Source organism: Myotis lucifugus, unplaced genomic scaffold, assembly GCF_000147115.1.
Source record: "Myotis lucifugus unplaced genomic scaffold, Myoluc2.0 scaffold_189, whole genome shotgun sequence".
Lineage (NCBI taxonomy): Eukaryota > Metazoa > Chordata > Mammalia > Chiroptera > Vespertilionidae > Myotis > Myotis lucifugus.
Window position 1 is genome coordinate 718,647 of NW_005871237.1, and position 25,321 is coordinate 743,967.

At 40.8% G+C, this 25,321-nt stretch overlaps 1 protein-coding gene and 1 long non-coding RNA gene across 3 annotated transcripts in view; one reads left to right on the forward strand and one right to left on the reverse strand.

The window, feature by feature from the left end:
• LOC111827585 overlaps nt 1-25,321 on the forward strand; it is a 45,013-nt gene continuing 19,692 nt past the window's right edge. The window contains exon 1 of the long non-coding RNA XR_002831212.1: nt 1-216. This is a non-coding gene — a long non-coding RNA (uncharacterized LOC111827585). The remainder of the gene's footprint in view (nt 217-25,321) is intronic.
• Nucleotides 21,985-25,321, reverse strand: part of CUNH12orf56 (chromosome unknown C12orf56 homolog) — a 74,099-nt gene continuing 70,762 nt past the window's right edge. For both annotated transcript variants that reach the window (XM_023760678.1, XM_006096849.3), the window contains 2 exons: nt 24,585-24,763; nt 21,985-22,255 (listed from right to left, as the gene is read on the reverse strand). In XM_023760678.1, the coding sequence (XP_023616446.1) occupies nt 22,129-22,255; nt 24,585-24,763 (306 nt within the window). In that variant the 3' untranslated portion in view covers nt 21,985-22,128. The remainder of the gene's footprint in view (nt 22,256-24,584; nt 24,764-25,321) is intronic.

A 25,321-nucleotide genomic window follows, 5' to 3' on the forward strand; every position in this document is an offset into this window, starting at 1 on the left:
GTCACCGCCGCCAGCGGCGGGCTGGGGGAGCGCGCTGCCGCCGGGACCGCGCCTGGGCCGTGGAGGGCGCGGGTGAGGGCCCAGGAAGGAGGCGGCGGCCCCTCAGCTGCTGAGCAGCTCCCGCGCTTCAGGTCCCGCGGCTCTGAGTATTCGGACCCTCAGGGCCGAGCGCGAAGTGCCCAACTCGCTGCTCCGTGGAGCTGGCCGCGTTCTGAGGTGAGCTGAGAGGCCCCTCCCGTGACACCGCGTCAGTGTTGATGACGTCACGTTTACATGACGTCAGTAGTTCCTGCCCTAGCCTCTGGCCTGGGCTCTCTGTGGGCCCCAGGGGCGGGGCGAGGTTGTGAGACTGGTGGCTGGAACAGCGCTCGCTCTCAAACGACAAGGAGTCAGTCCTCAGAGCGTTTAAACCAACTCATGTAAGTGGTTTACAGATTAGAAGGCTTATGTTTTATCGCCACGTCTAATTTTCACCCAGTCACAGACTATGGGCTAATTGCCACCTGTATCCCGTCCTAGTCATCTGAGGTCCTTGCCAGCAGCCTCCAAGCAGAGCTACTCTTCAGCTTGGACTACCCACACTACATGAGGCTTCCTTGTAAAGGTCTCAGAATGAAGAGTAAATTAACGTAACTTCTGTTAAGAGATCTGAATGGGTGCACTTTGTCATTCGGATTAATTGCAGATTCCTTTGACATTTAACAAGCACCATACACCCAGCCCATAGGTATGTCCGCTACTCACTGCCTTCGTTTTTTCCTTTCTCCTTCTTTGTACATGCTTTTTTAATGCTACTTAACCACACTGTATTAATCACACTGTATTTTTACGTGTCTCTTCTCCCTACTAAGTGGTAAACTCCCTAAGGCAGGATATAGGTTCGCTCACCTTTATTATCTTTTCATAATGGATAGTCCAGTGATGTTTATTGGACAAATGAGGGACTTTTCTATTTTAATTTTTTTTCAAACTAGAGCTATTTTGCCATTACTACAAACCATTTGACAGTACAGTATTTAATGCCAGTCCCATAGCTTAATTTTAATGAATATATATAGCACACCTATTCCCTGCTCTCAAGAATATAATTGGATATGATCAACCCTGTTAACTGTGATACAAGGCAGAATTTTATATGTCATAAAGGTGAAAAAGGAGGCAGCAATCATTGGGGGCTGGGCGGGGGGGGGAGAGGAATGGAGGCTTCCTAGAAGGGAATATGATGGTTCTTGATGAATAGAAGCCAGTAATAAAAATTTTAGCTCTAGCTGGTTTGGCTCAGTGGATAGAGCGTCGGCCTGCTGACTGAAGGGTCCCAGGTTCGATTCCAGTCAAGGGCACATGCCCGGATTGCGGGCTCGATCCCCAGTAGGGGGCGTGCAGGAGGCAGCCCATCAATGGTTCTCTGTCATCATTGATGTTTCTATCTCTCTCCCTCTCCCTTCCTCTCTGAAATCAATAAAAATATATTTAAAAAAATTTAAAAAGGTGTACTACTACTCGCACCAAAACCAACAGGCAATGAAAGAGTTATAAAGCTAATAAACATACCCAAGTAATATAAGAATTCTTTAGATAGTAAAGATAAGATCATAAATCAGTGGGGAAAGGAAAATTGATTCAATTAATAGTGATGGAGACATGATTATGAAAAAGAAAACTTTACCCTGCATTCTGCAATGAAAAATAATTACATGTATAAAAAAGCCCCCACAAATTACAAAAAATTAAATTGAAAATTTAATTGCTCTAGGGATACAAAAGAACCTTTTATTTATAAAAATTGGAAGAAATTACAAAGGAAGAGATTGGCCTGACTATATAAAAATATCAAGGAAATGCTATATACCAGCCCTGCCAGTGTGGCTCAGTTGGTTGAGCGTCGTCCTGTGCACTATAAGGTTACAGGTTTGATTCCCAGTCAGGGAACATGCCCAGGTTTGAGGTTCAGTCCCCAGTAAATGGGAGGCAGCTGATCGATCAGTGTTTCTCTCTCACATTGATGTTCCTCTCTCTCTCTCCCTCTCCCTCTCTCTCTAAAAAAAAAAATCAATAAAAACCTATTTTTTTAATGCTATACAGACTTGGTAGAAAATATTTGTAATACGTCAGACAAATGTTTAATGTGCTGAACATATCAAGATCTAGTGATCATAGAAATGCAGATTAAACTATTCTATTTTTCACCTATCAGATTTTTAAAAACTTTCTTTTAAGTGCTGGTAAACAAGCAGTGAGTCTGTTCTTATCTATTGCAGATGGTGTGTAACTTGATCTGAACTTTCTGGAAAACATTTGACAATACAGTATTTATTAAGATTAAATGAGAGTACGTATACAGTGTCTAGAACAGTGTCTAATAAGACAAAGTAGATGCTTAATAAGTATCAGTAATACCTATTATTGTTACTATTATTGTTATTGTTATCATTGGTATTGTACCTTTTAATCAACAGAGCACCTAGAATAATACTTTGAACTTAATGGATGTTTGCTAAATATTTGATTGGCTGAGTCTTCTTGTCTCATAAGAATTTTATAGGAAAAGATATACAGTTGATGACATGTCAGGCTGTTAAAACATTAAAGTTATAAAGCAAGAAGTTACCTTGAATGATCATATGGTTCAGCCCATAAGCAGGATACTTTGTACAGTAGCAATAAATGTTTGTTATTGATAATATGTTACCTATTTGATTCCTGCATATCAAAAAACATAGTGGCTTCAAACAATGAAAATAATCTCACAATTTCTGTGAGTAAGGAATTAAAGAGTGGCTCAATTGAGCATTTGTGTTTCACTTTCTCATAAAATTGTAGTCAGATGTTGGCTAGGGCTGTTGTCATCTGAAGACTTGTTTGGAGCTGGAGAATCCATTCACAAGGCGGCTCTCTCACATGTCTGGCAAGTTGATTTATCAGACATTTGCTATGGAACCACCTTTTTCATTCTCTTTTCAGATTATTTACTAAGAATACCATATAATATTAAATAGTCTTTTTAAGCACCTAACTTTCAACTAAATGCTTTCCCTATTGTATGTAGAAAAGTCTGATTTTTTTAAAAAATAAAAACACCCACTTTTTTTTTCATTTAATTAACTCTCTTTTTTTTTCTACACATCTAAATATAATGTGATTTTGAAATCATGATTTGGGGATTATACTGGAACTAATCCAAACTTTAAGAAAGATTATGTTAGATCTATTCTCTGACCATTGCCTAGTATTGATATAGAGCTGCATTGTCCAGTATGATAGCCACTAGCAATATGTGGCTATTTACATTTAAAAAATATTGAAACTAAATAAGATTTAAAATTGGGTTCTTCATTTGCACTAGGCACATTTCAAATCTCAGTAGCCACCTGTGTCTAGAGGCTACTGTATTGGATGGCACAGACACCAAAATTTTCATTATCTTAGAAAATTCTATTGGGCAATGCTGGAGGAAAAAATGTCATAAGACAGAATTTCACAGATAAAACAAAATAAATCAAAATGAACAGAAAAGTTCTGTTATTATTTTAATTCTATTTCATACTTTCTTGACAATCTCTACATTTATGTTTTTCTCTTTAAAATGTTTTATATGTGATACATATTGTGCTTAGTACTTTACATGAATTAACTCACTGAATCCTTAGGACAATGCTATGCTCATTATGGAAAATTTAGAAAACATTTAACAGAGAGAGAACCAACCTTAATCCCCAAACCAGAGATAATCACTGTTGACATTTCTGGTGGATGCTGTAGTGTGCTGCCCAGATCCCAAGATACAGCTGCCAGGAATGTTGGCTGCTGATGGCTCACAGTTGAATTTCTCTCCAAAATTGCCTTCTGTGAAAGAAAATACCTCACCCTAGGTTATATCCCCTCCCTGGGGGCAAGCCAAATCCAATGACTGGTCAATTGTGGAAGTACAAAGGCACAGTCTCTCAATTGGGACCATCTGGGACATCCAGCTTTAGAACGTCCATGGGACTGGTTTAAGTCACTGTGGCAACTGCCCTGCGGGTTACCTTCTCCCTCTGCCCAGTCCTGCCTCCGCACAGGTACTGTTCCTGAGAGCACTCTCCAGTAAAGCACCTGCATGCAAATCTCTCTCTCAGAGTCTGTTTTCTGGAACATCCAACCTAAGTCGACATGTTCAGCATGTAAGTTCCAGTTGTTGTTTTTGGCACATATCTGTTTACATTTTTTAAATCGATCTAAATTTATTCCACTCCAACAAATTTGATGGGTTTTTTTTAATAGATTGTTTTATATGTTTTCAGTTGACAGCATTTTATGAATAATTTTGCTTGCAACTACATGTTCTTCTATACCACAATTTAACAGGAATCATAGGACAGTCAATCTTGTATTCTTAGGTATTTTTCTGTTTCCTGGATTTCACTGTGGCAGACCCTAAAACTCAGTAGACCAACACAGTTTCAAACTGCTCTCTCACTTGCCTGCCTTTAGGATGGGAAAAAACAAATATTCCCATTTATTTCATTTTCCTAGCCTCATTAACCATGGGGGGCGGTGTAAATCCCAGCCATTGGGAAGTAAGCTGAAGATTTCTGAGATTGAGGAGGAAGTTCCAGGAAATCTTGCCCTCCTGAATTAAATGGGACAGCCCAAACTGGTATCATCTCTTACCTGTTTTTTTTCTGCTTTCTAAGGAATGAGATAGCTAGGGCTTTGAGCATTTAAATCAATGCCAGGGAAAAGTTAAGAAAATTAAAGGCTTTTAGCTTGGAGATTGTTGAGCATTTAAATCAATGCCAGCAACTACCAATCTCTGAATTTCATATTATAATTAGAAAAATAACTATTGTTGTAACCTACTTGTGCTTGGGTTTTCTGTTTTTTATAGCTAAAGTCATTTGTAAATGTCACTGTTGCTGAAATTCATGATTAGAAGTGATGCAGTGGTGAACATCATTGTACATAAATACTTAAATAGCAACAACTTAACATTAAAGTCAGGGAAGAAGAGAAGTAGGATCCTGCATTCCCAACATTTCTTCTTCTTGACCATATGCAGCTCTGTCCTTAACTTTCCCATTATCTTTTCCTTGTGGGGATCAGAAAAATAGTGCATATGAGGCTTCCTTTATTCTTCTAAAAGACAAGTAGTTAGAAGAGAAAATAGATCTTTTATAAATCAGAATCTTATCTCCAAATAGGATTTTTTGCCAAATGTATCATGTCATGGTATTCATTATTCAATAATACAGAAATCAGCAAATTGGGGTTTGTATGTATTTTTTGGTTTTTTTTTAGAGCTGGTATTGTGCAAACTGGTTACATTTTAGACTATGTCATGAATTAACTAAATAGATCTTTATAAATCAGAATCTTATCTCCAAATAGGATTTTTTGCCAAATGTATCATGTCATGGTATTCATTATTCAATAATACAGAAATCAGCAAATTGGGGTTTGTATGTATTTTTTGGTTTTTTTTTTAGAGCTGGTATTGTGCAAACTGGGTTACATTTTAGACTATGTCATGAATTAACTCTCTATTTGACTGGGAATCATTAAAATCTCTGTAGTTGGAATATCACCTACTTACTCACCAGTCCTGAGGCTGGGCCTGGTTCCTGGTTCTGAGTAAAAGCTTTTCAGTATTCTAGGGAATCAGAGTGCATAAGACCCGAAGCGTCCAAGATAAAGATGCTCTGGCTCATTTCCACTAGCGTCTTTAGGGTAGAAGATGACTCCAGATCTGGTCAGACTGTCTGCAAGTTGCTCCAGAATAGATTTCCATTTGTGAGCACAGACTAAAACTGGACTGGCATCAGCAACGGAGTGAAAAAGCAACCTAAGGAAATCGTCTAGTTGAAAAGGGGCTCATATTCAGAATATATAAAGAACTCCTAACTCAACAACAAAAAATAAAACCAGAGTTAAAAGTGGGCAAAGAAAATACTGTGCAAATGGTTGACAGCTGTATATAAAAAGCTGTTCAACATCACTAATCATAGAAAAATGCAGTCCAAAACCACAATGAGATATCACTTCAAGCTCATTGGAATAACTATAATAAAAAACACAGAGAATAACAAATGTTGACAAGGATGTGGAGAAATTAGAAACCTTGAGCACTGTTGGTAAGTATGTAAAATGGTATAGCCCCTGTGGAAAACAGTGTGATGGTTTCTCAAAAAAATTAAAAATAGAAATATCATATGCTCTAGTAATCCCACTTCTGGGTATGTATGCAAAAAAAATTGAAAACAGGATTTTGGAGAGAGATTTACACATTCATGTTCATAACAGCACTATTTATGACAGCCAAGAGGTGGAAGCAACCCAAATGTCCATAAAAAGCTGAGTGGAGCCGAAACCGGTTTGGCTCAGTGGATAGAGCATCGGCCTGTGGACTGAAAGGTCCCAGGTTCGATTCCGGTCAAGGGCATGTACCTTGGTTGCGGGCATATCCCCAGTAGGAGATGTGCAGGAGGCAGCTCATCGATGTTTCTCTCTCATCGATGTTTCTAACTCTCTATCTCTCTCCCTTCCTCTCTGTAAAAAAATCAATAAAATATATTTTTTTAAAAAAAGCTGAGTGGATAAAGAAAATGGTGTATATACAAAAATGGAATGTTATTCAACCTTACAAAGGAAAGAAGGAAGGAAGGAAATACTGTCACATGCTTTCAACATGGATTTTGAGAACATTGTCCTAAGTGAAAGAATCCAGTTACAAAAGAGACAAATACTGTATGGTTCTACTTATGTGAGGTATCTAGAGTAGTTATATTTATAAGACAGAAAGTAAAATAGTGATTTGCCTGGGAGCAGAAGGTGGGGGAGAGGGAAATGGGGAATTGTTATTTAAGGAACATAGACTTTCAGTTTTGCAAGATGAAAATGTTCTGTAGATGTTTGCACAACAATGTACATAAATATACTCCATGCTGAGCAAGAGGAAAAGGAGATCGAGATCATAATTGGCCCACAAAGCTTAGAACATTTACTATCTTGGCCCATTACAGAAAAAGTTTGCTGACCCCTGCAAACTATATTATTCATGGCACATTTTGCATTTTTGTAACCTGCTGGTGTATTAGGTGCAAATATAGGAACCACTCACACCATTTTAAGGGAAAAGGAATTTAATACAAGGAATCAGGAGCGTACAAACTCCCTGGAAAGGTTAAAGGAAGGGTCACTTAGCAGGGCCTCCAGAAATGATTCCTAGGCCAAGACTGCTGGACTGGTCTACTGGGGCAGCTTCACCTCTGCAGTCATCAGAAAGGTGGGGAGTCGGGGGACTCCACTGGTAGTGTTGAGTTCAACAACATACCACCGTGGCTGTGGCCCAAGGATCAGGAAGCCACTGCTGCACCTGCGACTACCTAGACTGAAATAATGCTACAAAAAAGCCCAGTGTGTCCACTCTGAGTTTGCCAACAGAAACAAAGCAGATGACTCCAGCCTGAGATCCACCTTCCAAGTGCTTCTAGTTGGCACAAGCAGAAACCGGCTGCAGGGAAATGGGGGGAATGTGGGTTTTCTTTTGGCCCCTGCAGTATGAGAAAGCACACTACGGGTTTTAGAATGGATGCTGAGAGCCAGTTCAGAGCATCCACCGTAGCTGGTTTGTGGCTTTAGGCTCTTTCCACCTCTTCTCATCATTGGCCAACTCCTTATTCTTTTATTTGAGAAACTTTCTCTGCCACTCCCTTTCCCACCTCCACCTGACCTTACTGGATGGATTGACCTTTTGTGAGCTTCCATAGCCCCTAACCACTCTACCTGCCTGCCTGATCGACCCTAACCCCTCTGCCTGACCCTAACCCCTCTTCTCACTCTTCCCCCTCCCCACTTAACTCTGGATTCTTCCTCTGCTAGACTGCAAGATCCTTGAAAGCAGAAACTCAGTCTTACTTGTCATTGTGTAGGTAATCAGTATATATTTGTTGAGAATAATAAATAGTTCCTATATTATAACATCCTAAATACAAGTTCTCCTATTTCCTTTGCTCCATACTCTTTTATGCTGATATCTGTATATAGTGAACGCTCAGTAAATATTAACTTTCTGACTTGCTTTTTGATATGGCAAAGAAAAGTTCCTCCAGTACTCTATAATTGTGTCCTTATTTGACTCTCTGTATACCTAAATAGTTTGATTAATACTATGGAACAGCTAATATATAAACAGTGTCTCTATATATACACATATACACTCAAATGTGTGTATATAAAATCCTCACAACTATCCTATTAGGTAGACACTATTTTTATTCCCATATTATAGATTAAGAAACTGGAGTTTAAGGAAGGTAAGTAGCTTACCCATTGTTACACAGTAAGAGATAGAACTAGGACTCACATCAAGGTCTGGCTCATACCAAAATTTATACTCTTAACCATGATGATGATGATGATTGTGATAATGGTTACAGCTCATGGTTCCAGACACTGTGCTAGGCATTCTACATGTGTATTTCTAGCTATATACTTCCTTGCATAGAAGTATATAGTTATAGTATATAGTTGGTGCTTGATAGTTATTACATACTAGAGGCCTGGTGCACGGATTCATGCACTGGTGGGGTCCCTCGGCCTGGCCTGTGCCCTCTCTCAATCTGGGACCCCTTGGGAGATATCAGACTGCCAGTTTTGGCCCAATCCCCACAGGCCAGGCCGAGGGACCCCATCGGTGCACGAATCCGTGCATTGGGCTGGTTTTGGCCTGATCCCTGCAGGACAGGCCAAGGGACCCCACTATAATCCATGCACCAGGCCTCTAGTATGCATATAAGATCTTTGGTTAATCTCTTCCCACCCTCCCACCTCCCCTTCCCTCTGAGATTCATCAGTCTGTTCCATATTTCCATGCCTGTGCATTGAGCGTCTGCTCCCTGGTGGTCAGTGTATGTCATAGCTACCAGTCAAATGGTCGAACGGTCACTTAGGCTTTTATATATATAGACTAGAGGTCCCTGTGCACGAAATTCGTGCCCTGGCGGGGGGGTGTCCCTCAGCCCAGCCTGCCCCCTTTCACAGTCCGGGAGCCCTCAGGGGATGTCCTACTGACAGCTTAGGCCCGCCCCCCCGTGCTTAAGCCGCAGTCTGGCCTCCCTCTGTGGGAGGCGACCGGGCTGATCAAGGGAAGGCGCCACCGCCATCACCCCGCTGCTGCTGCCACTGCTGGCTGTTGCAGCTGCCAAGGTGTTTTCATCAACACGAACTCCAGTCCCTTCACCATGAAAAAATGACAACTTTCTTTAGGCATTTTCAAGATGTCTCTTTCATAGGATATGACATTTCTTTCTTTCTTTCTTTTTTTTTTTTCATTCTTACCTGAGGATATTTTTCCATTGATTTTTAAGAGCATGGAAGAGAGAGGGAAAGACAGAGAGAAACATCAAAGTGAGAGGAACACTTCAATTGGTTGCCTCCTGCATGAGCCCTGACCTGGGCCCTGGCCAGGGAGGAGCCTGCAACCTAGGTACCTGCCCTTGATCAGAATCAAACCCAGACCCTGTGGTCCACAGGCCGAGGCTCTATCCACTGAGCCAAACTGGCTAGGGCAGGATATGACATTTCTTAGCTCCTTCAGCAGCGGACCTTCATTTTTTCCTCCAGGAGTGAGGTGGAAAAACCCTAGATCACCTTCTTGAATTCTTATTACCCAAGTTACCAAGAACACTGCGAGTGGTGTATCGGGAGCTTAGCCAATGAGCGGTCAGAAAAGGTATTTCCTCTGCAGTTCACACGCAGAGGTGGGACTGCTGGTGCGTGGCACCTGGCAGGCCCCCTATCTCCGCTCCAGGCCTGCTCAAGCCACTGCGGCCTGCGCTGGCAGGTCCCCCTGTCTCTCTCTGCTCCGGACCTGCTCAAGCCTCTGCGGCATCGTGGCTTGCCTCACCTCCCATGCAGTCCCCTCCCGCCCACCTGTGCACACAGTCTCCTTCTGAGTGGTCGTGACATTATGGCATCCTGGACAATTTGCATATTACCTCATATATATATATCATATATATATAGATATATATATATGAGGTTCCCATGCACAGGAGTGGGGGGAGGGTCCCTCAGCCTGGCCTGCACCCTCTTGCAATCCGGGACCCCTTGGGGGATGTCTGACTGCTGGTTTAGGCCCGATCCCGATCCCTGCAGATCAGGCCTAAACTGGCAGTTGGACATCCCTCTCACAATCGGGGACCACTGGCTCCTAACCGCTTGCCTGCCTGCCTGCCTAATCACCTCTAACTCCTCTGCCTGCCTGCCTGATCACCCCTAACCAATCTGCCTGCCTGCCTGCCTGATCGCCCCTAATTGCTCTGCCTGCCTGATTGCTCCTAACTGCCTCTGCCTCGGTCCCCGCCACCGTGGCTTTGTCCAGAAGGACGTCCAGAATGACATCCGGAAGGTCATTCAGCTGTTTGGTCTAATTAGCATATTACACTTTTATTTTTATAGACTAGGGGCCCAGTGCATGAATTTGTGCACCTTGAAAGGAACTGTGGGCCATGAGGCTGCGGTGGGCACAGGGGCGGGTCTCGGCCCATCCTCCACGTCCCCGTCCAGCCCCTCCTGCCATGGCCCCGGTACCCTGTCTGCCAGCAGCCCCGCTCCCGCCGCTGCCACACGCTGACAGTGCCAGCCCTGCTCACACCCGCGGACACGTGGAGCAATTGGGGCCGGCGCCATCAGTGGGTGCAGGCAGTGGCTGCTGCCCCGATAGCCCCTCAGGAGCAGGGAGAGGTGGAGAAGCCCTGAGGGGCGATCAGGGCTGGCAGCTGCCGCTCACACCCACTGATGGCACCGAGTGATTGGGGCCGGCACTGAGCATCAGCAGCAGATGTGAGTGGCAGCCCTGGCGCTGGCAGCGGGTGTGAGCAGGGCCAGTGCTGGCAGCAGGTGCGAGCGTCCGGCGGGACCGCGGTGCACGGGGGCAAAGAATTTTCAGTAACCACCAGAGCTCGCCCCACTGACAGCGACTGGCGCCCCGCCTTTGGTCTGGCACCCCTGCTCACCTGCTCCATGATCCCACCGCAGCCAATGCCCACCATGTTCCAGGCTCTGCAGCCTATTGTCGATGCCCACCAGGTTCCATGCGCACCTCCTCTGGTGGTCAGCGCACAACATAGCAACCGGTTGTTCCGTTGTTCAGTTGTTTTGCTGTTTGGTATATTTGCATATTAGGGTTTTATATACATAGATGGTAAGGAATACAAAGCTCTTATACCTGTGGTCTCTTCCTGTCTCTGCTACTAATTCACTGTGTAACCTCAGGTAACTACTAACCCTTTGGAGTTCCAGTTTTCTCTTAAAATCAGTGAATGATCTTAAGAATAATTCTAGTTCTAAAATGTTAGAAGTCTGTGAATGAGTTCTACTTTGTTTTTTATTCTATAATTATTATTTCCATATACCAAGAGTTTCCTTACCATTTAAATTCTAAGTTCCTATAGAATCTTGATTTTATTTAATTTTGTTTTCTCACATTTTCCATGGTACCTAGACCATTGCTCTGCATAGTATATAACAGACTTATGAAAGGTATATGTAGATATATAGATTGAGGTGAGTCCAAGGGGAAATATCCATCTTCACAGGAAGCTGTGCTTATTGCCATGTTGCCTGCCTTTGGAGATTACGTTCAACTGTAATTTAGGGCTGCCTCGCAGAAATCAGCAATCAGCACCTTTGGAAACTTTCCTGTAGTCAGAGATAAGATTCTTATCCTTAAAGCAGAGCTGTGGTCACTGTTCAAGCATCTACTCCTGTGACCGAATGCAGAAAGTTTTCTTTTAGGAAAATTATGCTGTGTGCATGTAAAAGGGTCTTGGCCTATGGATAATGCCATATACTGTAGGGAGTTTTCTACAGGGAACCAGTTTTTATTCTGTTCCCTATCTTTTATACGGAAATCTGAAAATCATAAATCATTTCGTAGCTTTTCTGAATCTTTGAGGAATCACATTTTAGACAATGAAGTTTAAAAAAGGGAAGTAGAATTATCCCCAAACATATGAATTACTTATGCACAATGCAAAATATTTCTGAAACTTTGACTTTATATCTTGTAGTTTAGACAGTCTCAAGAAAAATGCTGCCATAAATACAGATCAAGAAGGAGAATTAAGTAAAAAAGCATGTGAACAGGGAAATAAAATAACTTTTTAAAATAGCTATTTTTAGCTGCTAGTTTATATTCTGGGGGAATGGCAAAATTTACCTCTGGGGTAAATGAAACTTTTATTTGAAGAGAGGGAAAAAAAAAGATGGGCCTTTTGGCATTGTGAGTTAGTCCATATGGGGAAGGATGTGACAATAAGAGTTTCCTTGCTTGGGATAATAAAATTATAGAGCTTTGGACCAAGAACTTCAAAAAGAGATGGAGGAGAGGAGGTCTAAGCAAAATGACAGCAGGCAGGGCCTGAGGAGAAAATACAGTGAGAAATTTTTGATGTTAAAAAAGGCCAAAGAACTTTGGGTACTTATATTCCTGCTCTGCACTATATTATTATTCCCAGACTTTCAATAATAGTCTGTTATAAACAACCACTTGTAAATAATGGTGCTTGGGGAATAAATGAGGAGAGGCCAGGGGGGCAAAGAAAACCACACGAGAGACAAAAATAGGAATTTAGACTAAGAGATGGTGAAGAATTCCTTCTTGGCCTTGGGGTAACCTTGAAGAATCATATCTGTATATTAAAAGACTGGATAAACTTAGATGCCTGGGACACTTGAGGTCATTCCTGAAAGATTAAAGGCAATCCCCAAGCAATGGGAAAACCCCCAAACTCTGTGGTCAGCATGGATGGGTCCACATGCTCTTGGTTCAGTTTTCTTGGTTCTTGAATACAGAGTATCCACATAGAAAATTGAAAACCAATATTAAGAATTATTCATCTGACTGGAGAAACTGCACATTTTAAAACAGCGACGACAAAACAGAACACCATAACCTGTTCATATGTGGATCTATGCATTTCTTAGTAACTGTCACCATGGTAGCAAGGCAGTTTGACAAGAGTGACTTCTTAGCACAGTACATACCATGGAGAGAGATAACAGCTAATCACGTACTGTCATACCTTTCTTTATTTAATTGTGTTGATCCTACATCACTGACTGTTAGCCTGGGACATTTCTTTCCTTCATAGCATCAAGCACAGTGTTAGGAATATACTAGGCACTCAGATATGTATATACATACATATACATATATATACATACATACATATATCCTGGTGGAATAAATTAAATAAATGGTATTTCCGCTATGTCTTCTTTCCAACCTATATAGAGAGTCACCTGGCAGAAATTTGATTTTAAAAGATGGCTCCTAGGGGATCAGAATTAGGCCATGTTCCTGATTGGGTTGGCCTAACATGGATTTCAGATTGAGGGGGTAGAAGGACAGTGATTAGTACTCTAAGACACTGTATTATTAGAAGAATTACATGTGAGTGATAGTGGAAGAATAAGTAAATTCCTTTTCATCAGTGAGGCCATTCCAAGGTTCAGAAGCTTTGTGTAAGGACTTGCAGTGCTGTTTCCTGGGTGCTAAGACAAGTCAGTAGTTCCTGAAGTGTTTAATATCACACCTGAGTTAAAACCCTAAGGACAGGGAGTTCACAGATTCAGCCTTCAAAATGAGGAAGCTTTTTAAGCTCCAACCCTCACCTTTTACACAGTTAACACTCAGCCTGGGAAGCCTCCTTAGTATAACTGCTTGAGTTAATGTTAATCTTTTATTATAGCCTTTTCCCTAATATATTCTTACATTTCATTTAAATTGTCCTCTATATAATTGCTCTACATTTCAATTACTTCCGTTTTTATTTGTAATTTCACATTTGTTCTTACAGTCTTTAAACGAAGACACACCCTCTTTATTTCTATAGCCGTGGTGCCCGTATTGGCTACTTAAAATCTGGGTTCCTGTAGTTTCAACGGATCCACAAAGTGTGCCACCTCCAGCTGATAGATTGATATTCTAATCATGTTCAAGGCAAGGCTGAAAACAGCTCAAGAATTTGTCTTCGAAATTCTTTAGCAGTAGCTTCCAGTTGATAAAGCCCAAATTTGTCCAGTCTGGTGGATCAGCCACTAAAATACGATTATCATAATATCACCCTCACTGGGACAAACAAGCAGGACTGGCCTCTTGTGGAACAAGCTGCCAAAGTCACTGTTCCCAGAGAGGAACAGGTTAAGTCCTTCCAAACCTGCTAAGGAATTTGACCTAGTTCCTTGAAGCTGGAGTGTAACTTGAAAGTAAAATTGGTCTCAAATGTTTCTTTCTTCCTCAAAATTACTTTTAAACCCCTGTGAGACAGAGAGAAGGTATCTCTCTTCTCATGGGACTCAGACCACCACTATTGATAAGATTGACACAGTCACTATGAAATTTGGGGCACAGACAATTAATGTGATTTCATTTTATCAAAAGGGTGTTTAGGTCTCTAGTTGTGAAAGTCTAAGAATACACAGATGATGTGGTTATAATACTCAAGTCTCCTATCTATATTTTTGCCACAGTGTTTAGCACAGTGCCAGGCACAGATGCTCAGTGAATGTTTGTTGAATGCGTGAATGAATGGAAAGCTCTTCACAATTAATTCCTACCTACTTTTCCAGTTTATTTTCTATGCCCCCCCCCAGCCCCCCTTCATATAGTTTAGTTTACACTCTGGCAAAATAGCTACTTAGTTTCCTAAACACCTCTCCTGCTTTCCCACTTCTGTACCTTTGTTGTTGCCATACCCATTGCCCAGAATGCTCTCTTCTCTCATATCCCAGACTATGAAAATGCTACTGTTTTCTCATCTCAAATGCTACTTCCTTCATGAAATTTTTACTGATTATCTCAAGAAAAGATAAGCCTTTTCTCCTAACTCTCATAAAAATTTGAACCTCTTGCTTATGTATTATCAACTACCTTATATGATAATTATTTTTGTAGTTAACTTATTCCCATTGATTGATGTATCTTCTTGAAGTTAGGCACTGGTTCTTATTAATCTACAGTGACTAGCACACAGTAGACACTCAATAATTACCAGTAGTCAGTTTTGCTAATGTTATACTATGAACCCCAGCAAATTTTTATCATTTTTCTTAATAAAACCTAAATGTTGTCCTCATATATAGGCATTATTCAAACTCTAGAAATAGACGGAAATTGACCCTTTTGTCAACATTTTCTTTTTAGTTAATTCTGCAGGGGATTGAAGACTCAGTAAAACTCTTCTTTGTATTTTAAATGATCATGGACTTGTTTTGTTCTTTTAGTGACATCATTAGCATGATTACAAGTCTTATCTTGTGCTCCTCAGATCTTTTGAGTATTCTTTTCCTTAAATATGTATGTGTCCTTAAATTCTTAATTCTTGTGATCATTCATTGCTGTCATCTTGCCTGCCTCACTAAAAGGTAGCATTTCCATCCATTCATCATTTGCATATGAGGCAAAGGTCTTCATGGAGGCTCTTGGGGCTGTGCTTTCCACATATTATTAAACATTTCTTTCCGCAAATGACCTCTCCTTGACACTTAATGATAAAATCAAATATTGTCTTCCATTTAAACGCATTATTCCAGAAATAAATGCGCCTCCCAGCCAAGCCCTCACCAGTTTTTATTTTAACTGAAATTCTCTCTTTTCATCACGCTCCTCTTACAATACAGCTGTGATTCTGCCTATTTTCTTTATCACTCTCTCTCACCTTTCCTCCTTTTCTAATCATATCTTGGTCCATCTTTTTTTATTCTCTTTATTCTAATTTACATCATACTTATTCAGTCATAAAATACTTTCCATTTTTAAAGTAATTTCATAGTCGTCTTGACTTCATTCATCTTTTTGAAAACATCAATTTTAAAAAAATTGATTTTAGAGAGAGAGGGAAAGGGAGAGGGAGAAAGAGATAGGAACATTGTTTGGCTGCCTCTTGCAACCCCCCTACTGGGAATTGAGCCCGCAACCCCAGCACGTGCCCTGCCTGGGAATGAACTGGTGCATTGGACAACACTCAACCAACTGAACCACATCGACTGGGGAAAAACGTCAATTTCTTATTGATACATGAAAATTATCTGAGTTTAAATTTCAGTGTCTATAAATAAAGTGTTATTAGAATACAGCCACACCCATTCATTATGTTTTGTGTATGGCTGCCTTTCTCACTAACAGAGTTGAACAGTAACAGAGACCATATGGCCTGCAGAGCCTGAAATATTTTTCCTATCTGGTCATTTACAAGAAAAGTATACCAACCCCTGGACTACAACATAGTTGGATGAGACTACAAAGGGTCTAGGGCAGCCGTGGGCAAACTACGGCCCGCGGGCCGGATGTGGCCCGTTTGAAATGAATAAAACAAAAAAAAAAGACCGTACCCTTTTATGTAATGATGTTTACTTTGAATTTATATTAGTTCACACAAACACTCCATCCATGCTTTTGTTCCGGCCCTCCGGTCCAGTTTAAGAACCCATTGTGGCTCTCGAGTCAAAAAGTTTGCCCACCCCTGGTCTAGGGTAAGAAGGAGGAAATATCACTGCCTAATGGAAATGGATTTTTAAAAAATAAAAACAGAAAACAAGCAGGCAGAACAAAGGAGCAAATCAGGATGTTAGGGAGCTTAGACCACCATATTTTCACTTGAATCATTATTATAAGATCCTTCCAAATCTGGACTCTCCCCATCTTGTACGTTTCCCCCAGAGTCCTATTGGTGATCTACTGCTCTGGTCATACAGTGTTCATCAGAAGCCTCCATGGGTTTCCCCTACCTGCAGAGCTGAGTCAGGACCACTGAGCCAGGGTCCTGCATGCTCTGACTGCATCTTAGTTTTCCAGGACTCACCTTTGACAGAACCAGACACCCAGCCTGAATTTCAGGATTCTGTGCTTCCACTCATGCTTTCTATACTAACAGGAATGCTTTTTTCTCTTCGCCAAGTCCTAGACACACTTTATTATTGTTATTGTGAAATATTTCACGCATACAGAAAAGTAAAGAGAATAATATAGGACTATCTATGCACTAACCACCAAGCTTTGTCAGATCTTGTCATTTTGCCACATTCTTTAGTTTTAACGAAGTATTACAGACTTAGATATTGAAAACATTTCTAAGTAGGCTTCTTGATGCGCCCAATCAGAATTAAACTCTTCTTCCTGTGATTGCTTGTAACACTTTCTTTGTACCTCTATCATCTGACCTATTCTGCCCTCATAAAATATTGTCTTTGAGTATTCTTTATGGTTATCATTCCCAGAATGGACTCTTTTAGGTAGTCCAAGGAAAAGACATTTAAAATGTTTTCAATTGTGTTTATTTAAAAATGTACATTAGAAATATGTATACACAAGTATTTAAGAACATTTAGCTACAATATCAACTCCATGATTTCCCAGATATTCTTTAGAATATGGCTATTATAAAGATACTAGAGGCCCAATGCACGAAATTCATGCAAGAGTAGGCTTTCCTTCCCCCGGCTGCCGGCACCAGCTTCCCTCTGGCCACTGGCACCTGGTACCCGGGCTTCCCTCGCAGTGGGAGTCCCTGCCCACCCACCACAGCCTGCTGGTCGGTGGCCTGGGCCTCCCTCTTTGGGGCAATCATGGAGCCCCCCAATTGATTGCCCCACCGGTCAGTGGCCTGGGCCTCCCTCTGTGGGGCGATCATGGGGTGATTGCCAGGCCCCCAACCAATCACATTGCACCCGCCTTGGCTGGCCGGTGCCAGTGGGTATCATAGCATGGTCCTGGATGGTCGTCCCACTGCTCGGCCATTAGGTTGATTTGTATATTACACTTTTATTATATAGGATTAGAAAATTATTGAGTAAATAATGATATTAGAAAAAATATTAATTTAAACATAGATGACATGGCAAAAATTTGAAGGTTGTACTCAAAATAATTTAGCTAATAAAACTTAGCTTATAAGAACAGGTGTCCAACTTTAATTATGTTTGTATACCCTAAGTATCCAACTAACTCAGAAGAGATGCTTATTGAATTGAATTGATTTTTCTCTGGGACAGTGAGATCCTTAAAAATCATATGGAACCTGCTAAACCTTCTGACAGACCACTTTTAAGACATTGAATACCCCTGACACATATGCCAGGGACAGATGGTGGGATTTTTCCCCCTTCTCCCTTTCTTGTCTGTGATGATAACGTGTCCCAGGGGGGGCGTGATAAATATGAAATAATGCTAATCAAAGTCATCTTCTGAAGGAATGAGGAACCAAGGTTGCCATAATCCTCTTATCATTTCAACAGACCAATATCAGCAATTTCAGTTTGTTAGTTTGGTCCAGCACACACACACACACACACACACACACACACACACACACGCTTTTCCTCCTACTACTTTATATATTTCTTAGAGAAATATTTCTCAGTCTCCTTAAAATCACTGTTTTATGGCATCTCTCCATTATTAACCCTGAAACAACTCATCATGTTGGCAACTGAGTTTGGTCTTGAGACTTGGTAGTGAGGAATCATGTTGTTATGTAGCAACCAATGCGCAGTGTTAGCCAAATTATGTCATATAGTTACAAAACTGCTGTCCTGTCTTCCAGCTCATTGGAGTAAATGTAACCCTTTCAGAAGTTTTGCTCCTCCTACCTTAAAAGGACCTTATATATTCTCAGATATCAGAGGGTCCTAATTGTGGTGAAATCTTTCACTTTATTTCCTTCCTTTTGGTCTGTGTTTTTAGGTAGTATTTTGAGAGTGTGGGAGTGGGGAGGGGAACCCCTGAGGCCTCTGAGTCATAAAGGAAGATCAGAACGTGGCTGAAGGTTGGTTTAACCCCCAAAGCTTCACTCATATTGGACCAGGGAAGCTTCGGTCAAAGGCTTTAACTTCTTTGTTTCCTAACTCCTACCGCCAAGGCACAGGTCTTTCCTGATCTTAAAACTCCACACCAGTCCTGGCTTGTAACCAGAGAATATAACCTTACATTTTATCATCCAAATGAGGACACTTCTGAAAATGAAATGCAGTCCTGGGGGGAAAGGCATAAACCACCCAGGGAAACCGTAATGTTAAGACACCATACTTACAACATTTTGTACCCCTTATCCTATAGCAGAACCTATCAAATGAGGGTCTCAATTTCAACTTGAAAGTCTGTGGAGCTTCTTAGAGAATTTAAGATTTTGTTTTCATTTCAATGAAATGCCTGTGTTTTTTGCATTGTTTATGTTGATCCATTATTTGTCTCCAAGTGGAAGAACTTTCATTGTCCCTGGCCAAAAAGAGAACAGAAGCAGGATTCCCATGGTGAGAGTCAGAGATCAGCATGGCCTGTTAAATAAAGACATGTAGTAGTTCTGAAAGAGAAAAGCGAAATGTGATAGCAGAGGGTACTGAACTCAGGAGCCTATGTTGTACATTCTGCCATAATCGTTTTGCAAGAGGAGGTGCAGTTTCGGCAAAATGTCATGCATGACATTAATGATATTAATTTGCACTTAATTTTATCAACTTTTAAATTATAAATGTGTGTTGATTTTATAAGAGCATAAGGATCTTTCTTACGCCAAGATTTATGTTGGTACATATTAAAGAAGCATGATAAAATATTCTGCAGGAATTTTAAAAGTTTAAGTTTAATCAGTACAGGTTAGACTGAGCAAAGTTTAGCTTTTATTCCTTTGTCTTCCAAATATAGCTATGCCCTCTGGTGGTTGTAGTTGCTAACAGAAGTGAAATACTCTATTCCCTTTATAAATGTGTCCTTTCAAAATTCATTTGTAGGTCAGGGTGCAGAAGCAAGAATAATTTCCTTGTAGAAACCATGTTACAAATAATGGCAGGTATTGCAAGATAGCTCACAGAAACCCATAGTAGTCCTGTGTCCCTTGATCTACCCTTGGGAAGCATATTTTCCACAAAATATTCTTTTGCATTGATAGTGTCAATTAGATCCAACAGTTCTTTGTGGTGGTGAGCAGCAGAAATAGTCCCTTGTCAATTAAATCACCTCATGCAAATGGGAAATAGGATTTTCAATTTAATAACTAAATGAATCTGTTCTTCAATGCTATAGAGATCAAGGGTCTCTGAGTCACCCAGATTGGTTAAAAAAAATAAATAAGGGCAGTACTTATTAACCTCTAATTTCTCAGCCAGCTTTGGTATTATCTTAATAATCATAATAATGAATACCATTTACTGATTCCTTACTACACACCACATACCATACATGCTATGTGCATTACCAACCTTTTCATTCAACTCTCCTAACAATAGCTTATATTACCTTTCAATTGACTGAAACTTAGAGATGTTAAGTAACTTCCCAAGGTCCAAACTAATGCAGAGCTGAGATTTAAACTCAACCATTTTGGCCTCAAAACACCCATGCTCTTACCCCCTAATATATACATTTGTTTATTTTTAATGGTAGAGCTAACTACTGTGAGTGAATTTATTCTTAGAGGGGGTGTGGAAAATGGCAATGCTTGCATTGTAAAGGTAGTCAGAGTCCAGAACCTTGAACCCAGCCTGAACACTAGCTATATATGTTTATCTTTTGGTGATCCTTTGTTATTGATGTGATTTTCATATTCAAAATTTTTCTACAATTACATCTCCTTAAAAATAATTATTTTATGGTTGAGGTCAATCAAATGTATCTGATCAGTAATAGAGATGAATTATTTAGTGATTTTTTTGGTTTTGGCAACAATGCAAAAATACACAGCAGAAAAGAACTGTGATAGGATAACCCTTCAAAGTATTACATTTTGGGCTTTCCCCCATCTCCCAGACTGTACCAATGAATAGACATGTGTGATAAGAAAATCAAGGTGACAAATAGTCAACCAAAAGAGCTACTGACTTAGAAGGATTCAGGTACATTCTGACAGAGTTTTTGTTCCCAGAGATAAGATTAAGTTCTCAGAGCAAATAGAGCTGTGAAAGAGAAGAGGTGACATGGACAAAAAGGCAATGCTTGGGGTGAGAAACCACAGTCCCCCTCTAGAGCCTGCATGTCACTAGCCCAGGGTACTACTTAGAAGGTGAGGCAGAGCTCAGTTGATTCTCTCATTGTTATTCTGTAGGTTCTAACATTCCCCAGTAGTCAACCCACTGTCCATCATTTGTCCAATTTGAAGCGTTGCTTGCCTGTGTCCCAGAATTTTCCTATTTTCTGATTCACTATCTGTTGGGAATAATCTCCTACCCAACAACCCAGGACACTCATAAACACTATTTTGTTGTCCTTTCTGTCCCCAGATTGAAGAGTAGAAGACTTGTAGTCGTGGATGGGTGATGGTGGAGAAGGCTTGGACACTTTGTAGGGTAATGTTGGTGATACCAGTTTGGTCTAAAGAAAGCAGGATTATTTGGAATCATTGTGATTGATTGAGCCAGGACGGCAGCCCGGACAGCAGAGGAATGCATTACTCTGTTACAGAGTGTTAAGAAGTGTTCAGAGTGTTAAGCAGAGAATTCTAGAGCTGGGAGAGAACTTGGAGAACTTCTATTCCCAGCCTTCCATTTAGCAGAGGAGGCCCGGAAAGGGTACCTGACTTGCTCAAGGTCAGATAGCTGGTTAATGGCTCAGGCTGAACCATAAATAAAATGTTCTGAGTGAGTTTAATTGTCTCTACTGCACAGCACAGGCAAATCTGGCTTGGGAGCTCTTTCTTTGGAGGCAGATTTCTCTCTGATACTCCTTCAGGTCACGCTAAGTTGAATGGAGGGTCCATCTCCTAAGTTCTTTGAAGCGCAAATTCAATAATAGCTCACAATGATTCCAAAGTTTTGTTTTGGATTTAAGTTAGTTTATTGCCATAAGATATAATTGGTAGAGCATAACTGCTTATAGACCAGCGATTCTCAACCTGTGGGTCGCATCCCCTTTTAGTATTTTATGTCTTTAGGAACTTTTTAAAGGGAAACACTAGTTTTTAGCACCACTTTATGTATGTCAGTGTACCAAAGTGTCTCTGATGTGGCAGATAAAAAATGTTAAAGACTTCTCTTAGGGATTGATGGAACATTCAAATAAAACCTTTGTTTAGGGACCCAGGGACAGCCAGGTACTAAATAAATAAAGAAGTGTTTCTCATAAATATTGATTTCCAATGAACATTTTATACTCAATTTTTAACATTTCACACATTGTTTCTGCTCAACCAATTTCAAGACTTCATGAAAAAGTTGAGTGGTCGGCTGGGTAATAGGATAACACAAGGGAAGCCTTTTTTCCAAGGCTGGTATGTGAATAAAGTACCTGCAATCATAAAAAGAAATAAAATAGCTTTAAAAACAAGAATTTTCACACTGTTCACATCAGTATGTACACTGGTCCAGAGTTATTGGGTGTGGGAGTATCGATCATGAGAGTCAGCCAGCATCCTTAACCCTCCAGCCTCCCCCCTTAGTGACCCAGAAGCTCTCTGATATGTGTGCCTTTCAGTGCATTGAGCACTTCACTTCTGCCAAGGAAGCGAACTTCATTAATAATGTACCAGGCATCGAAGCATTCATAAGGAAGCCAGGACTGCCCTCCCCACCGTGTGAGCTGAGGCCCTGCTTCTTGTTTTCTCAGGCAATATTCAGTGGGGAGTTGAAATGGAAGCCAAAGCTGTGGTGACCACTAGGGCTGAGTTAAAGAGAGGAGATTAGAGTTCTTCCCCATGGCCTCAGGAAAAGTATAGGGTCAGGGGAATAGACAACAGGGACAAAACCTTTAGCTATTTCCTGGCTTAAGGGATGGCTTAAAGAATTGGTTCTTAATCCTGGGTGCACATTAGAATTACCTGGAGGTTTTTTTTGTTTATTTGTTTTGTAATGTCCATGCCCAGACCCCATCTCAAAAAAAACTGAATTTCTATATATGAGACTTGGGTATTAATATTAGTTTTTAATATATATATTTTAATTGATTTTAGAGAGGAAGGGAGAGGGAGAAAGAAATAGAAACATCAATGATGCAAGAGACTCATTGATTGGCTGCCTCCTGCACCCCCTCTCCCCACTGGGGATCAAGTCCACAACCCAGGCATGTGCCCTTGACTGGAATCGAACCTGGGATCCTTCACTCCGCAGGCCAACGTTCTGTCCACCGAGCCAAACCAGCCATGGCTATTAGTATTTTTTAATAATTGCTGTGGTGATTCTAATGCACAGCCAGCTGAAAATCACTAGTTTAAAAAAAGGGTCACAAACCTAAATTAAATGCCCACAACTAACATATTAGGAGTAAGGGTAAAAGTAAGAATAGGGGAAACAGTGGCAAATTATACAGTATGTTATCACCTAGGAGGGCAGCTGCTATTGAGCTCTGGCCAACTATATTGTCATGGAAAAGTATGGCACTATTTTTTGCCAGTACTTCTGATTTTTAAATGTGCATAAGTAATTTTTAAAAATTGGGTTATGTAATACATGCCACAACATGGATGAACCTTGAAAACATTATGCTAAGTGAAAGAAGTCAGGCACAAAATTCTAGATATTGGAAGAGACCATTGATATGCAATGTCCAGAATAGGCAAATCCTATTTTGAGACAGGAAATAGATTTGTGGTTGTCAGGTTCTGTGGGAAGGGATAATAGGGTATGACTGCTTCATGGGTATTAGGTTTCTTTGGGGGTGATGAAAATATTCTGCAATTAGATAGTGATTATGGTTGCACAACATTGCAAAATGTATTAAAAGCCACTAAACTGCATACTTTAAAATGGTGAATTTCATGATATATGAATTTTACCTAAAAAAAAAAAGTGAGGGAAAAATTGGGTTGTGTGAACCAACTCAGAGCAGGCCAAACAAAACCCTGTTATAGGAGCCAGAGTGAAACCTATATTGTAAAACCACATTGAGAGAAAAATACAGGAACCACAAATTGGGCTAAATTTTCTTGAAAGCCAACCTAAGGCTGCAGTGTATACCTCCACATTCTTTTGTCTCCGTGAAAACTGGTGGCAAAGCTGTGCCTGCTGCACCCTTTTCCTCTTAAGCCAGACACAACCTGGTATTTTTCCTTGATAGGTGCTGATGCAGGGTTGTACAGCTAAGTGCACTGGGCTTTGCCAGCCTATAAATAGAAGTAGGAACCCCTGAGGTGCAGACCAAGCTGGCTGATGAAACCAATGCTTGCTTTTCCTGCTCTTTCCTGCTGCTTTGTTACTGAGAGTAAGAGGGGTAAGTGAAACAAAAAAAACACTAATAATTGTTTCTTCTTTACCAATTTCCCCCCCAGTGATTCCGTTGAATTCACAATCCATCATTTTTCATCCCCTTCAGCAGTGTTTGTTACTCTTAATTCTCACAGCCTGTTATAATCATTACAACTTCTGTGAGATACTGGCTACAATAAAGACAATGAATAAGAAACAGTTCTTCAAAGAGAGTTTGATGTTTCACTAGTCTTTTCTAGCCTGGGAATATATTTCAGATGGCAGTGGTTCTTAGAAGTTCCCAAATCCTGCCTTACCAACGATCAAAGTGAAATATATATATTAAAAAAAAATAGAATTAGTTGGCCGTGTTGCAGTTTTGCGTGAAGATTAGAAACGATTGGATTTTAACTGCAGATTAGATTCAGACTTCTTACCTGAATTCTTCTCTGTAGTTATTCCTAATGTGCTTAGCTAAAGTCTTGCTGTACTGCAGGCAGCTCTTGAGGATGTAAAACTGCTGGTACAGCAGAACTGCTTGGCTGGGACTTAACAGCTGAAGTGAAGCTGAGAGTCCCTTCACCAGCTGTTTCACAATACTGGCCACAAAAGTAACCTAGACAAGGAAAACACAGTGACACGTCAGCGGCATGCCACCCATAGAGCACCTACTAGTATTTCAGCGGGAGCCTCAACTAGAAATCTAGGCTGAAGCCCACACCACCCTTATGCCAATGCCCTTGCACTATTTCTCACTGAAATGGTACTCGGAGCATAAGACGACAGACCAGCTGGGTTTACCAATTGCCCCCCGACAAGCAGAATCAGAACTAGTACTGACTGTCAAGGACATTGGGCTCCAAAGTGGAGAGAAAGCCCTGGAAGCAGAAGTGGAAACAGAAGGGGAGCTTGGAAAGGTCTGTGGCCTCCTGCAGTAGGAATGTGGTTTCTCTTTTACTGTTAAAAGTAAATGGCTGACTTTCAGAGAAGGTTCTGCAAGGCAATGGTTCTTAAAATTTAGTATGGATAAAAATCACCTAGGCAACTCATGAAACATGCAGAACCCTGGGCTTCACCTCCAGATATTTACCATAAACAATTCTGATGGATTTGTTCCCTGCACCACACATTGAGAAACACTGAGAACGCAAAGAAAACGGGGCTTGACACAAGC